At 27.3% G+C, this 15,726-nt stretch overlaps 1 protein-coding gene across 3 annotated transcripts in view; it reads right to left on the reverse strand.

The window, feature by feature from the left end:
* LOC136982588 (serine/arginine repetitive matrix protein 2-like) overlaps positions 1-15,726 on the reverse strand; it is a 145,680-nt gene that overhangs the window by 30,611 nt on the left and 99,343 nt on the right. For all 3 annotated transcript variants that reach the window (XR_010881902.1, XM_067279121.1, XM_067279120.1), the window contains one exon: positions 14,683-14,815. Coding sequence is in view for 2 of the 3 variants with exons in the window: in XM_067279121.1 (XP_067135222.1) it covers positions 14,683-14,815 (133 nt within the window). In the remaining variant the exon portion in view is untranslated. The remainder of the gene's footprint in view (positions 1-14,682; positions 14,816-15,726) is intronic.

Raw genomic sequence — 15,726 nt, forward strand, 5'->3', positions numbered from 1 at the left:
GTATGAATACTTTTAATAATTATCTATATCAATTATGTTGCAAGTATAAAACAATTACCAATTACAAAATTTAAAAATTATACATAATTCTTATATTTAAAACTTGTTAAAGTATAAATTAAATAATAGTAATAATTTATCAAAAATTAATAAAATTATTACAATTTTAAAATAAGTATACAAAATATTTTTCTAAACCTTTATATAATTGCTTTATACATACAACTTAACAGAAAATTGGATCAAATTCATTGAAACATCTGTGACAGGACTCTGGTTCAGATCAAAATTCCATACTTACACTTCAATTTCTCCTATGGTGGCAGTTCAATATTAAGACAAAACGAATTTTATTGAATTACATATAAGATGATTGATAATATGTTGAGTTGATATACCCATACTCAAACTCAGAGTTTTAAAATTAATTACAATCTAAGTTATTAAACAATAGCATTCCAATAACAAATATATTTATTTTTTAAATTCAGTGTTATATATTCATAAACTAAAAGTCATTTACTAAATTTAATTATTACTATAAAATGTTTACTTTATATAATTTATAGCTATCAATTGCTTACATTTATTTAGAGCTATATTGATTAAAACTTCTGGAATTTTAAAATTTGAGTAATTATGTATCTAAATTGGTAATACTTAACTGTTTTGCATTGCCGTAGAATAGAATCAATTGAGTAAACAAAGAAAAAAATAATAACATTAAGATTTTTCAATGCAAAGGCAAGAAAGATATTCCAAAACTTCTCATACATACCATCAACAACACTTGAAATCTATTTTAATTTTTATAAGTAAATATTAACAATGAATGATATATATTACTGAATTGAAAAAAAAATTTAAGTTTGCAATTTATTATTAATTTTATAAATATATAGCAATACATTTGCAAAAAATATTTAAATTTTATGCAAATGTAAATTTAATTAACACACACATATATATTTATCATTATTATATCAGTTATATCAAGAGGAGTTTAGATGGACGCAATACATCAGGAACTAAAAGAAGATACAACCTTCACATATTAATACTCCCATTAACATCGAGATTTTTTCTTTCTTCCTTTCCTCATTTTTAAACAATTATTTATGGTTCTTTACATTTTCTAAAAAAATACTGCATATTTTTATCCTTTCTCAAAATTTATTAAAAGAATATAAAAGCTTACAGAACAATATGAATTTGGAAGGAAACTACTTATAGCTACAGTTTATATATCAATATATTTAATTTTTTAAACCATTTTCTAAGTACCACATTCTAACTTCAGATGCAAAAATTTATTTATTAAACTGAACATTACGATTTTTAAGATTTAAACCGAATCAGTTTGTTGTTATTAGATTAATAAAATTTCAACACATTTAAAGAAAACACGACAACGTATTTATTCTTGGGATTCTACCGCTAATTTACACCAGCAACCAAATCCCAACATTTTGCATCACTATAATTTTCTCTGCATACTTTTTGATTTATAAAAATTCTTTGTATGCAATACTAGTTTCATATTCTTAATCTACATATCAAAAAAATTTATATTGACCACACTTTAAATACTGAATGTATTGAACATTAAAAACTCCTAACTATACCTTAATCCAGTAAAGTACAAAAATTTATTGACAAACTAACATTTTCAATTTCTAAAATGGAACATAAATTCAAATGTAATTGGACAGATATACATTGTGACACATCATGTAAGCGGCATTAAAAGAAGCACCAGGAATCTATTGCAAAAAGTTGAACAACCATAGCATTGGTCATTTTTGCTTCAGATCCAGACTTTCAAGTATTTTTTGATAGAGCAGTCTTCTCCACCAAACCTCAGTTCTTTCTCAGCATAAATATTTGGAAATACTAGAAATATATAGAGGTATACTTAAATGCATTGAAGTCAACCACAGGGACACATCACCTTTGTCACATGCATGGAAGGCCTCATTGAAGTTGACAAACGATAAGCATACACTATTATATTATTTGCTACATACACTTAAACAGTGTATACACTCTTTCTATGGAAAGAATCAACTTGAGAGCAACATTGCACTTGATGTTGCTTCAGTTAAACCAATCAGCACATTCCCTGATGATGTCAGCACTTTTTGCTTAATATATCAAGGAATATGTGAATTTCATTTTATTTTCTTTCATTAGATGGCAGAATAACTTTTCTGTTAATTGTGATAATTTTTTACACCATTCATAAGCTGTGAAGAATGATGCACTTAACTACTACTACAGCAAACTTCCTCATTCTAATGCCATTATCTGAAGCTTCCAAAACACTGTAATGGTGATGACATGTTTAACAAAAGAGAAAGAAACCAGAACCAGCTTGCCACAACTAAGCAATCAATGGCTGATGCTCATTGGTTAATACCCAAGTTGATTCTTTGTATAGACAAACTGTACTTTATACAGATTGACTTTCATATATTTTTTAAAAATTTTAATTATTATTTTGTTGGGATTTATTTATTTAATTATCATATTCTGTATTTACCTTTCCTTTATTAAATTTGTCTTGTATTTAGTAGTTTGTTTATTTCTTTTTAATGCCAGCACATGATGTGTTACAACATACATCTATCCAATTATATTTGAATTTTGCTTTCTGTTCGAATTTACATTTCATCTTTAGAACCCAATGATGGCCTTTGAAAAAGGTTAAAAACATTAGTTCATCATTAAATTTTTTCTTTAAAGGATTAAGGTGTAGTTTTTAATGTAAAAAAAAAAATAATACTAAGATAAACTAAATTGCAATTTAAGATAATGTTTAGCAAGTTATATATTTTTTCAAAAATGGACAGTTTTCATGCCATTTTGTGTGTAGACATCCAGCATTAAATTTTGATGCCTTGTAAAACAAAATGCAATAGAATCCACCTATTGTAATACTTTTGGGACTTGTCTATACTGCTAACAATAACTGAATGATGACAATATTAAACAGCATAATTAAATGAAACTACAATTAGTGAACATTCTAATTTTATTGACTCCGGCATAAAAAGAATATATTAAAACAATTAAAAAATGCATAACTTGAAAATTTATTAATTATAATATTAAGTACCATCATCTTACATGAATTTGATATTCTGATAGCATTATAAACAAGTTATGACAATATATGTGATAACAATAAAAAGGATCATTAAGAAAAGAAACCAAAATGGATAAATGCATTCAAAAATAATCATAGAAATCATTAGGCAATCACAAATTTTGCTGGAATTTTTGAATAAGCATAGTCTACTGTGCATTTTGACTTTTTCTGATTTTGGATTTTTCTATTAGCATCCAATGAACCATTTCATGTCACTGAATAAACAAATGAGGCCAATGTAACTACAAATAACATCTTTTGAAATGAAATATTTATTTTGTACTGAAGCTATTGGTTTTAAATTTACCTAGTTGACTACATTTCACCAAAAAATGTATTGATGTCTTATGATCTGCCAATTACTCTTATGCTCTGTGAAATTTCATTCTCAATATAGTAGACATCATTTTTACAACCTCCATTTTTATGAGTGGTATAAATTTTCTATTGTATTGCATGGAACAGTATCTTAGAATATATCTACTGTACAATTTATTCAAAATTTATTTCCAGGAACAGAATCTCAGTTTCAAATACTGAGCCTATAAGAGAGCAGATTATGATTTTTGGACTGCTTAATGTTCATTGAAGTATTAGTAAGGCCATAGATATAGAAATATACTGTACTTTTCAATTTTTTTTAAATGCAATTACATATAAACTAAAATAGATAGATATAACACATGAATAATATAAATTCTATAAGTATAAATGGATTATTGTTGCCAAATTTAACAGATAAAGTAATGAATTTAAAAATGTCTAAATTTACACAATTGGCTAATATTAATTCTCTCAGTAAAAACTGATATTTAAGCATTCAAACTTAAATATTAATTGTTAATTAGTTTTATTAATTGTAAATTAAATAAGGTATAATTTAAAACTACCACACAATAAATACAACAATTAGTAATCATTATTGTAATGCTAACTTTTTATCCTTTTAATAAGAAATCTGAATAACAATTAAAATTTTTTAAATCAATATTTTTCAAATACAACTTATTAAACATTTTAAACTTGAAATCATTCCATAGAATCTTATTTGACAATAATCATTAATAAATAATTTAATTTATTAACCTCTTAATATAAATGTCGATCTGTGAGACTGTTACTATTACAGTGCAACAGAACTGTTTAAACTTTGTTCTTCTCTTCCATGGTACTTTATTTTCAACCAGTTGCTTATAGCATGCATTTGTGACTGATTACTTCAAGATACATGCAACTCTTTAAAAATGTAGACATCTTACTGACCGGGTGCTACTTACTACATATTAGAATGCAAAGATATTTACAACAGGTCGTTTCATAGTTGTACGTATATTGTATAGTTTTCAATTGCTAGTTTTGTTGCTTTGCAATGAGCTTTTTCTTAATTTTAGAGCTCTTTATTATGGATATTCCATAAATAATAAAATCTTCAAGAACTTATCTGTCAATTGTGATAATACAGTCATCAAAAAATTCCATTTTTTTAAATGTTTGTCTCACTCTGTTGAACCCACATATCAAAAGATACTCATTATTCCCAATCTGCCCAGAAATATTACAGCATAAAATATGAAAATACTGCTGCTGGAGATGCTCAAGTTTTGAGTGACAAGCTTGAGAAGACCTGTTCCAAATGCCCATTTTCCAATGACAGAAAGATTTTCCTAAAAGTGTATCAAATGTAACAATCCAATTTGTCTAAAGTGCAGCAGAAAAGTTTGCATCACATGTGCAACAAAAAATAACTAAATGTAAGAATTTTTTCAAAAATTTCCTTAATTTTACTGCTCTAAATTAGTTTTAAAGAACTTTGAATTACTAATCACAATTCTGCATTTTTATTGTTCAAAAACATCACAACAATAAACTCTTGTATAGTAATAAACATGCAAAACATTAAGTCTACAAACAGCAAGGTCTCTCAGACTGATGTTTCCAATTACATAGTAGAAACCTAGGTTTCTGTTTAGAGGTTAAATCACTTATGTTTACAAATTAATTTATAATTTACAATCAAACAAAAATTTCACACACATATTTTTGAAATAGCTGATTCCATCCTCACAAAATATGAATTAAAATGACAATTAGGCAATTGTCAGAAGATTTCAAGTTATCTTATGATATTGTCATGATGTTATTTTACTTTATTTATTTCTAATTTATTTCACTTACTATGTACTACATAAATACAGTAGATATGTTGTGCTGGTTCTTGTAAATGACTGGCTGAACTGAAATACAAAGTCTCATTTCAAATGAAAAGATGAGGCAATGTTGAGTAATGATTATAGAGTAATAAAAACAGATTTTTTCTCGGCTAGAGCTTATTTATTAGAAATAAGAAAACTATAAAAATATATACAGTCGAGTCTGCATAAGTCATCATAGGTATAACTAGACACCTTCGGTTAAGTAGTCAGTTTTCTGTGGTCCCGGCCGACTGACATAGGCATTAATGTTAAAAAAATCTGGTTTACTCGACACCGTTTAACTCATCACCACTGGATAAGTCGACATACTTTTGCTGTTCCACACTCATTTAGACATCTGATAAGTCGACTCCCCTCTTGAAAAAAATGAGTTCACACCACACAGTAAACTGTGTGGTGTGAACTTGTGTGGTATGAACTCATTGTTTTTAGAAGGAGAGTTGACTTATTTATTAATATATTATTAAAAATACCTTCACATTTTATGTATTTTTATATATAAAATAATAACAGATAAACAAAAATATACAATCTATATCAATGTCACAGCAGAATCTGATTTTGCATTTTCTCACATCATGTATTATTTGTAGCATGCGTTTCACATTTCTGTTAGAAATGAGTGTCCAAAAGCTAACAACATTTACGCTGAAGGATAAATACTAACTTGTGTCTGAATTTGAATGCAAGAAAACTTTGCAAGCCAAATTTGCAAAACAAAAAAAACTTTCCAAGAACAACATTGGTGGGAATTCTGAAGAAAAAAGAGGAAATTAATAAACTTTTTCTTGGGTCTCCGTTGCAGCTGTCTTGAAAATGTTAGAGAAAGTCTCCATACAAAGATGTGGAAGATGCTCTGGTACGCTGGCTAAAGCAAATTCATTCATAGAATCTTCCCGTTTCCAGACCGATACTGAAACAAAAGGTAATGGAAATTGCTGGGTACTTGGAGTAGAAACCAACTTTAGTGCTAGTGACAGATGGTTACAGAAATTTAAAGGTCGTCACAGCATGACTTTTAGAAAGCTATGCGGAGAAAAAGAAGAAAGAAACAGTTTAACAAGAGATTGAGAAATCGTATAAACCGGAAAACGTTTTCAGTCTTGATGAAACTTGATTTTTCTACAAATTGCTTCTGGAGAAAACCGCTTTGTTTAAAAACAAAAGTTGCCATGGCGGAAGCAAATCGAAGCTGCGAGTTACAATCCTTTTCGGAGCAAATTCTGATGGCTCTGAAAAGCTGAAGCCCTTAGTTATAGGAAAATCTCGACAGCTCTGATGTTTCAAGGGAGTGAAGAGTTTGACCATCATATACAAGGCAAACTCGGAAAGTTGGATGACTTCCAAAATTTGGGAGGAAATTCTTCACCAATACAACTCCCAATTTGTTCAGAAAAAAAGGAACATAGCATTCGTTGACAACCGTCCTGCTCATGGAAAAGATGAAGGACTAAAAGCAATTAATGTGTTTACTCTACCACTGAATCTCCACTGAATCAGGGTATTATTCATTTGCTCAAACATCATTATTGGAAGAAGCTTATTTTGGATTGGATTCATGCAGCAGAAGGCAAAAAATCGATTGACATTTCCCTGTTAGATGCGATTCATTACATGAAGGTTGCGTGGGAAAACGTAACAGGTTTAACCACTGCAAACTGCTTTAAATATGCAGGATTTTGTTCTACAGTGGTAGTTCAAGATGAAGATAAGAGTGATGAACAGAATGTTCAATTGCATGAACTGCTGTGACGTCATGATTTACGACAAACTGCCTCTGTTGATGAAACTGACTACACCACAGTGGACGATCGCGTGGAGATGTGTTCCTCAGCAAGTGTTGTTGATATTGTTGCAGAAATTCAAGACGAGAATAATGAATCTGGAGGTGAAGAGAATGAAACACTAGAAGAGCTAACCCCAAAACCAACCAAAACCGATGCACTAGAGGCATAAAGAATCGTTAGACTTTACTTGCCAACAATTGACAATTGCAAAGATGATGTTTTTGAGTCGTTCGTGATCGTTGAAAAAGAAAGTCGAGACAGTTAAGTGCTCAAAACAAACAACACTAAATGAATTTTTCAATTTTTCATCTATGGAGTAATTGTAAATTGAGGACACAATGTATTGTAAGCCTATACTACTGTATAAAGCACTACTGTATTTTCCTAATTGTAGTTTTGTGATTTTCTTTCAACTTTGTTTTAGTCATCATATTGGATAACTTGACACATTTCCACTTCCCTTGGGGTGTCGACTTATGCAGATTCAACTGTATATTTTTCCTGGCAAAAACTGAAAATTCTCAAAATTAGTTAACCAGTTTTCAACAAAACTGATTTTTAAATATCAGATGCAAAACTGGTTTTTGTACCAATTTCAAAGCTTTCAAAGCTTTGAATTCAGTAGAATTAATAATAATAGAATATTAATTATTGTTCCATGCATGAAAAGCTAGAACTACTTAAATAAGTAAGACAAAGCCTTTCACACTACGTTTCTAGCAGTTCAATTCATAATAATGTTCTGCCAAAAATGTTTGTCTTACTTATATTAATTATTAATAAAGTATGATAACTGTAAATATGCTCCTATTTACAGTTATCATACTTTATTAATCATAATTAATATTTTATTATTATTAATTTTACTAAACAACATAGAAGAATGACACAGAAAATGGGAAAATTTAGCAGGGAATGCCCATATTGGTGAATATCGAAGAATTGCGACATTGAAAAGTTTCAAAAAGTGCAATGCCACATAGAAAACAAATATGAGCCTATTCTCCGAGGAAAACCATATCCTAAAAGTAAAAAAAGCGGATACCCATCACAAAACAGTACTTCAAATGCAATTACCCATAATCTTTCCATGGAAACTGTTTTTCTTACGTTGATATTTTTATTTTCTTCCCCACTATTTAAAATTTTCAGCATTGACTTTTATAATTTGTAATTCAATATACAGTGAAACTTCCATTAATGGATACATTCGAATAGCAGACACCTCTACTTAACAAACATTTTTATAATCCACTGACCCTTCAAATAGAACATCTACAATATTTACCTCTAAATAACAAACACAATTGCCAATAACCTACTTTATGAAAACACAAAGTCCCACCTTCAATATTCCGGAAGAATTAATTACATACAAAATGTTTTAAAACTAAAAGAATCGATTCATATACTCTTTTGGAGGACGAGTTTTGACAATAGGTGTCAAATAAAGACATTGAAAATAGGAATAGGACAGCAGGTAAAAAGTCAAACAATACTCTATTTGTTAGAGAAGACTAATCTGGATAAGTTATCAATCATTATTTATCATCATACATTGTATTAATAAGACAGAGTTTAATAACAAGCTAAAAATAGCCTTATTTGCTGGATATATCATAATCATTCACTAAGGATTAAATTGTCATCTGAGTAATTCTTGAACTCTGGTGAATGTCGGATTCAAAGGACATAACATTTTGGTTTATTTATCCGAAAACCCCTTTTAAGTGATCATAAAAGCTTTGTCTTGTTGTTGGAATTAAGTTTATGGTACCAAGAAACAATAAACTTTTCTGAAGTTATTCATTTATTCAATAAGAACCATAGTACCTTAGCAATGAAAATAAACAGTTTTAAGGTTAAGAGAACTGTTTATTTGGTGAAAGTTCAAAGATCGTGTTACCAAGGGAATTTGCTGACCACTTTAAAGTGTACGAAGATTCAGTTTTCTCACACTTATGATCTTAACAACTTTGTGGTGACTAAAGTAATTTTTGATAAATCATTTATTGAAAAAAGCAAAAATATTTGAAAAATTATACCTACTTGATAACTACAAAGTAGACAAATCACTATATCAATTTATATTAGTCACTTAGATTATAAATGCAAGAATATCGAATATACTTCTTACCCCTTGGAGTGGCCAGCAAATTGCCTTCTTAACTTGACATTTGAACTCTCATTGCCAAAACTGACCTTTGTCCACCCTTAACAGTTTCATTTTTCTTTTTCATTACTTCAACTTGGGTCATTTTTGATGAATTAATAATTATTCAATGTTTATGTTCCATTTAACGAAAGTATCCTATACAATCTGTTTGCTATTTAGAATTCAATTAAAATGTGATTTTTACAGCTGAAAAGATAAATAATATATTGTATATATATATTAATTATATATACTTTTTGGTATTTTCACATTCCTAACACATTAACCAGGCAAAGCTCGTCTGCACTTCATCCCATACAAAACACCTAAAATGGCTAGAGGCCATTTACATATATAAATCGAGCCTCAATGCCACATGCATCAATTATAAAGAAGAGTTGTTTTGTTGGTAGCCTGGCAGGTGTTGATGGATGCCAATCTTTAAAAGTCAAGATCTGCCAGCCTTACGAATACACATGCGTGGCTTGTGTTACGGATTCAAATGCTTTTTCAAATCTTTGTAATCCGAAATGGTTATGTTCCATTGGGAATTCAGTTTAACACCCGAAGAACAACTCAGAGCAGTTCAAAAACATTTGTGGTGTGGTAAACTTTTTTCTTTTTTTCGCCACACACTGGATTAAGGTTCTCAGGCTATGTTATTCCTAACACAAATTTGATGTTTACGTAATCCAACATATTCTTCATTTTATAACAACAGGTTAAAAATACAGTTTGGCAGCTGGCATGTACTGTACCTCCAAATAGCGGACAAACTTTTTTCTCCCAATGGAGTTGAGTGCAAAATAATTAGATAAATTACTATATATTTAAAATATATAAATGCAATTTGAAACATAAAAGTTTGTCTTATTGAACTGATATCAACATCAAATAATGTGAAAAATTAATATGATTTATTATTTATAATAAATTATTTTTATCAAAATCATATTTAATGGATAGTATAGTAGGTGAAGTTCTGTTCAATGGCCAAACTGTGGCTCACAAGCCACACATGCCTCTTCTACACCCTAGCTGTAATTCCTATACTTATACAATTTCGTTTTATAAACTTAGTACATACTACTTACATATATACTAAGCACAGTTTATTTTCTGTCCAACAATAAATTAAGAATTTAGTAAAAGCACTAACAAGTCAATAATATTGTTTCAGGGGCACAGCTACAATCATCACTTGTTGCTGCCAAGGCAACAAAGGCTGCTGGCATAAAAAAAATATAAAAAATTGTGCGTGCTCATGCTAGCAATTCTTGTATCTCAGAAAAGAATCACAGACCCTGGATTTTTGTTACATTTTTAATTTCCTTGCTTCATATTATGTAAAATGACAAAGTTTAATCAAAATTGGTCAATCAAATTTTGAGAACAAACTCAATTCTGTAAGCCATATAGAAGAGGCTTTGCTAATTCTCTGCCTCAAATATTTTTGTAAGTTTTCAGACTGTCATGTAGCGTAATATATAGAGAGAATGTAAGTGTAACTCACAACTTAACCTCAAACAGGTAACCAAAAGCTTAGTATACGTTCATAAAGTCAAAGAAGTCAAACTGTTTACCTAGTCAGTTATAAAGTACCAGTAAAATAACAGCAATATTTACTACAGAACAGCAATAACTTTAGTACTTTAATTATATATAATATAAATAGATGATATGGCTCTCATATGTTTCTGATAGGCAGAATACAGCTCTTATAAGGACATGGTTTGGCCACCTGTTATATAGTAAGAGTGTTTATTGTTCATTACAATATTACATTTATTTAATTGCTGCACTGTACTAGTAGCACAAAATTGATTGCTTAAAATAAAAAATAATTTTTTAATACATTAATTTTGGTTGTCAGATATAAGAGACTGACTACATTTTGAAAAATTAATATAATAAATAATAATACATTTAAAAAAATTATTGTAAATATTTTTAATTGCATATTATTTACTTTATTTTGAATATTTTATATATATAAGCTGTTCTATTAAGTAAATAAAGATTATAACACTGTGGCAAATTAAGTTCTAATATAGTTAAATGTAATTTTTATTAAAAGAAGTAATTTTAGTGAATGAAATGTAAATTAAAGATAATATGTTAGATGGTATTTGTAAATTAGTAGACATTAAATTTTACGTTTTTTGTTTGGAAATTTATATCCCATTTCTTACAGAAATAGTTAAACAACTTTTACTCGAGTTAAAACTATATAAGAATTATATATGAAAATGATTTTAACAATACTTTAATATTTTTGAACAGTGTGCTTCATACTATACCATAATATTCTATTAAGTTTCATACATTGTTTACTAATTTATTATATAAACCATGGTAATTTAAAAATTTTATTACTATCATGCATACTTAATTTACATGCGTACAAAATTTAACAAAGACCTTATAATAAAATATATATTTATATCTAAAATTTGCTGATATCAGTACTCATGCATGGTATATATCGAATAGTTATAATTTAAATTTTAATATTTTGAACTTTATAGATCCATTTAACCAATTATCTATTCTATAAGAAATTAAAGATATATCAAATATTTTTATATTATAAATATAATGAACTGCATATAAATAAGAAATCTATAAATTATTTTAATCAGTTATTTAAAAGCATTCAATTAAAATTTTACTCAGACAATTAAAATTTAGGATTTTTTTTTTTAATTGTAAAATCAAAACCATTCAAACTTTTCCAGATAATAGGTTTAATGAATAAATAAATATGGTATATTCATTAATGGGTTCCAGCAATGGGTTCAATGAATGAATATACCATATTCATTCACTGAACCCATTGCTGGAAAAATGTGAATGGTTTTGATAAGTTATCTGAATGAATTTAGAATGAATTATTATAATTTGAACAATTATTATTCATAGAGACATGTAGGATGAGCCAATAAAGCAGACAATTTTGAAACATTATAATTTATTATACTGATTGATTTAAGCAACTTCACTTACTCAAAATCTAAACCACACACGGTTGAATTTAAGTGTATCTCATAACTGAATACAATATCCTAGAGATGATTTCTATTTACTGCATGGCATAGCAAATGCAGGGAGATTCTAGCAACACAATTTGCTGCTAGTCATTGTATGGTTGGTAACACATTCATTATTATTATTTTTTTTTTAAATTAATAACAAGAATTATGTTATTGGCACTGCAGCAAGATATATCTGAAAGGGTAATAACCTCAAAATTAACCTTTTCCAGTCTAATAATGTGATGATCAAGATTACACATTTGCACCCCATTAAAAAAAATGCTTTTATTTTTTATAACAACAAAATTATAATATTATTGATTTAAAAAAAACATTCAAGAAGTGTATTTAACAGGCAATGTATTTTGTTTGATATTTATATACTTTTCAGAATTTATTCTTAAGAAATGTTTTGAAAAATATATATATTATATGTAAGCACTTTGGATAAATATATATATTATTTATTTACATTAGAATAACAAGCAAAAGCCACATTTAAAAACTTTTCATTTTCCTCTATCAATAACACTCATCTTATCTTTCTATAAACAAAGGCCACAATTTGACACCACCCTGGGGACAAAGAGTTGTAAAGAGTACAATGTTTCTAATTAGTCTTGGTAAGATATTAACACAGATACTGTAATTGAAATTGTGCTGTTTCAATACTTCAAGAAGAAGATTAATAATAATATTGATTGTAATAACCCTGATATAATTACAAGATAATCAAATGAAAAGCTTACTTGCAAGAGTAAAGACTATCACCTCCAAACTTGGCATTACCAACAAAGTTTCGAATGTTACAGATTTCATAGTAAATTAAATGTTCAAGATTTAAGCATTTATCACATTATGTATCAGATTAGTAAAAAAATATGGCCAGCTTATAGCATTTTCAAACTTACTTGGCAGTAAACTTTATTCAATCACCCAGTATAAGATGATAAATAGTTAAAATAGAATTATTAAAATTAAATTAACATTATTTTTTTCTAATATTTCATCTTACCCTAAATGATTAGTTAGAATTTGAAGTTCTTACTGAAATAATCTTATTACTTATCAACTGCATACTTTATAAACAAGAAAAAAATAAAATAAAGCCGAACAAATTATAAAAGTCTTCGATTAGCTGAAATTAAACGTAAATATAAAATTGATTTGAATAAAGAATGCTTTTGAAATCAGTTTATAATTGTCATTTTTAAAACATTCAGCCTGAGAGAAACATTGAATGTCAAAAATCTTTAATTGCAGCTAATATATGACCCATGTAACTTACTAAAAACCATTCAAACTGGTAAAAAAATTGCAATCTTTTTACCCAATTAAATATTTTATGTCAGCAATACAAGTAGATCATTTTAAATCGATATTTTTCAATTTCTACTTTCACATATTTATTATATTTAATTTATCAAAATAATTTATAGATAAAGTCATACTGATTCTATTATATTATATTCTTATATTCTCTTTAATAATTTCACCATTTATTTTACAGTTTGTAAAAAGTTTATACCTTTATTCGACATTAAAATTTAATTATAACTATTCTTATATAACAATATCTGATAATTTATAATTTTTTGGAAAAAAACAAACACAAGAAAACCTCACCTGCTTTTGATATATCTGTTCACCCAGACTGCATGAGCCAACAAATAAATTGTTTTATAATCATATAATTGCATTCCAGAAAAAAATAGGCTGCTGTTAAGAAACAGCTATCTAATGCAGTTTTCTATCAAAAATCTATATCTTCAAAAAGATAACATATTGGGAACTTTGATATAAATCTTATTTAATATTTTATTTAAATATCAAACTTTTTAAATTGATTTACTAAACAGATTTATCATTTTTAATAATTTCATCTTCCATTTTTATGCAATCAGAAAATGCAAAAATAGTCAATCGTATAAAAGTTTGATAACTTTGTTACAATATAAATTCTGTCTGGAAGATATTTGATTTTTGAGAGCTAACTGAACTTAAAACTAGTTCTTGACTGTATCTGTTCAAACTATAAAACAGCCATAAAACTTTGATTAAAATTAAAAGAAATATAATTATTTACATTTTTATAAGGATATTTTTCAGAATATGAATAACTTAATTTTAACTCGACAGAACAAATTCCATCTACCGTGTGCAAACTAAGACAAAATCATCAATATGTAAACATTTAAAAATCAAATTTAAATGGCTGTTTTATTATATAATTATGTTTATACATAAATAAGTTATTTATAAAATAAATGATTGATCATTTTTAAATTAAAGCTTAGTACTGAATTTAATATCTGAAAAAAATGTTTTATATTGCTCATACCTTTAAAGATTCACATTGGTCTCTTCTTGATCTTCTTATATGTGAATCTGCACTAGAATCTCTTTGTTGTGATTTTTTACTTGATTTTAAAGATTTTCTTAAATGGCTCTTCTTTTTTGCAGTCTTATCATACCTAATAATAAAAAACATTTAAAAACAATGACATATTTTCAAAGAAAACACTGTAAATCACATTATAAAACACATAATCTAAGAATATTGATAAAACTTCGTGTCAAAAATAACATTACAATGTACCGTATTTGGGTTCATCAAACTTTTCACGATATTATTTAAAATTTAACCATTTGTAGATTTAAAGAAAAAATTTCTATAACAACATAATGTTGTATTATCTTTTAAATAATGCAAAATAAATCAGAATATTGTACCTAAAAATAACTTACCATTTCACATTTATTTCACATGTAAATTTTTGTAAAAAACATAATAAATTCATATCATTTAATAAACATTAATGTTCAAAATAGAAAATCAATTGAACAATAAAAATATTAATTAAAAAAAGCAATCATACATTATGTTGTTAATTTAAAAAAAAAACAAAAAAATATAGATAGATAAAATAACATAAATATTTCAATATTTAATCTCTCACTAAAACAGACTTTAAAGATGTTTAAATTGTCACAAGTTACATACGTCATATAACCATTACCTAACTTTATAAAGTTCTTTAAAAATTTCATTTACAATATAGATATAAACACCATAGACAAACTACAGTTGTTGTATCAATAATACATAGTCACAATCTTTAATGTTACATTGGTAATGCATGTCACATTTAGATGAAAAAACTTTAATAATAGTAATAAGCATACATTTAGCTGAAGAGAACAGATCATACAAGGAACAAACCAGTAATTGGGCATTTAAACTTTATTATACAATGAAATGCATTTACTTGTATAATAAAGTTGGAATAATCAATTATTGTTGTGTTCATTGTATGATCTGTTCTCTACAGTTAAATTTTTGTTTATCACTAAAGGATCTATCAAGAAAATGATTAACAATTAA

The sequence above is a fragment of the Centruroides vittatus genome, unplaced genomic scaffold (genome assembly GCF_030686945.1).
Source record: "Centruroides vittatus isolate TY-2023 unplaced genomic scaffold, ASM3068694v2 contig_854, whole genome shotgun sequence".
Taxonomy (NCBI): Eukaryota; Metazoa; Arthropoda; class Arachnida; order Scorpiones; family Buthidae; genus Centruroides; species Centruroides vittatus.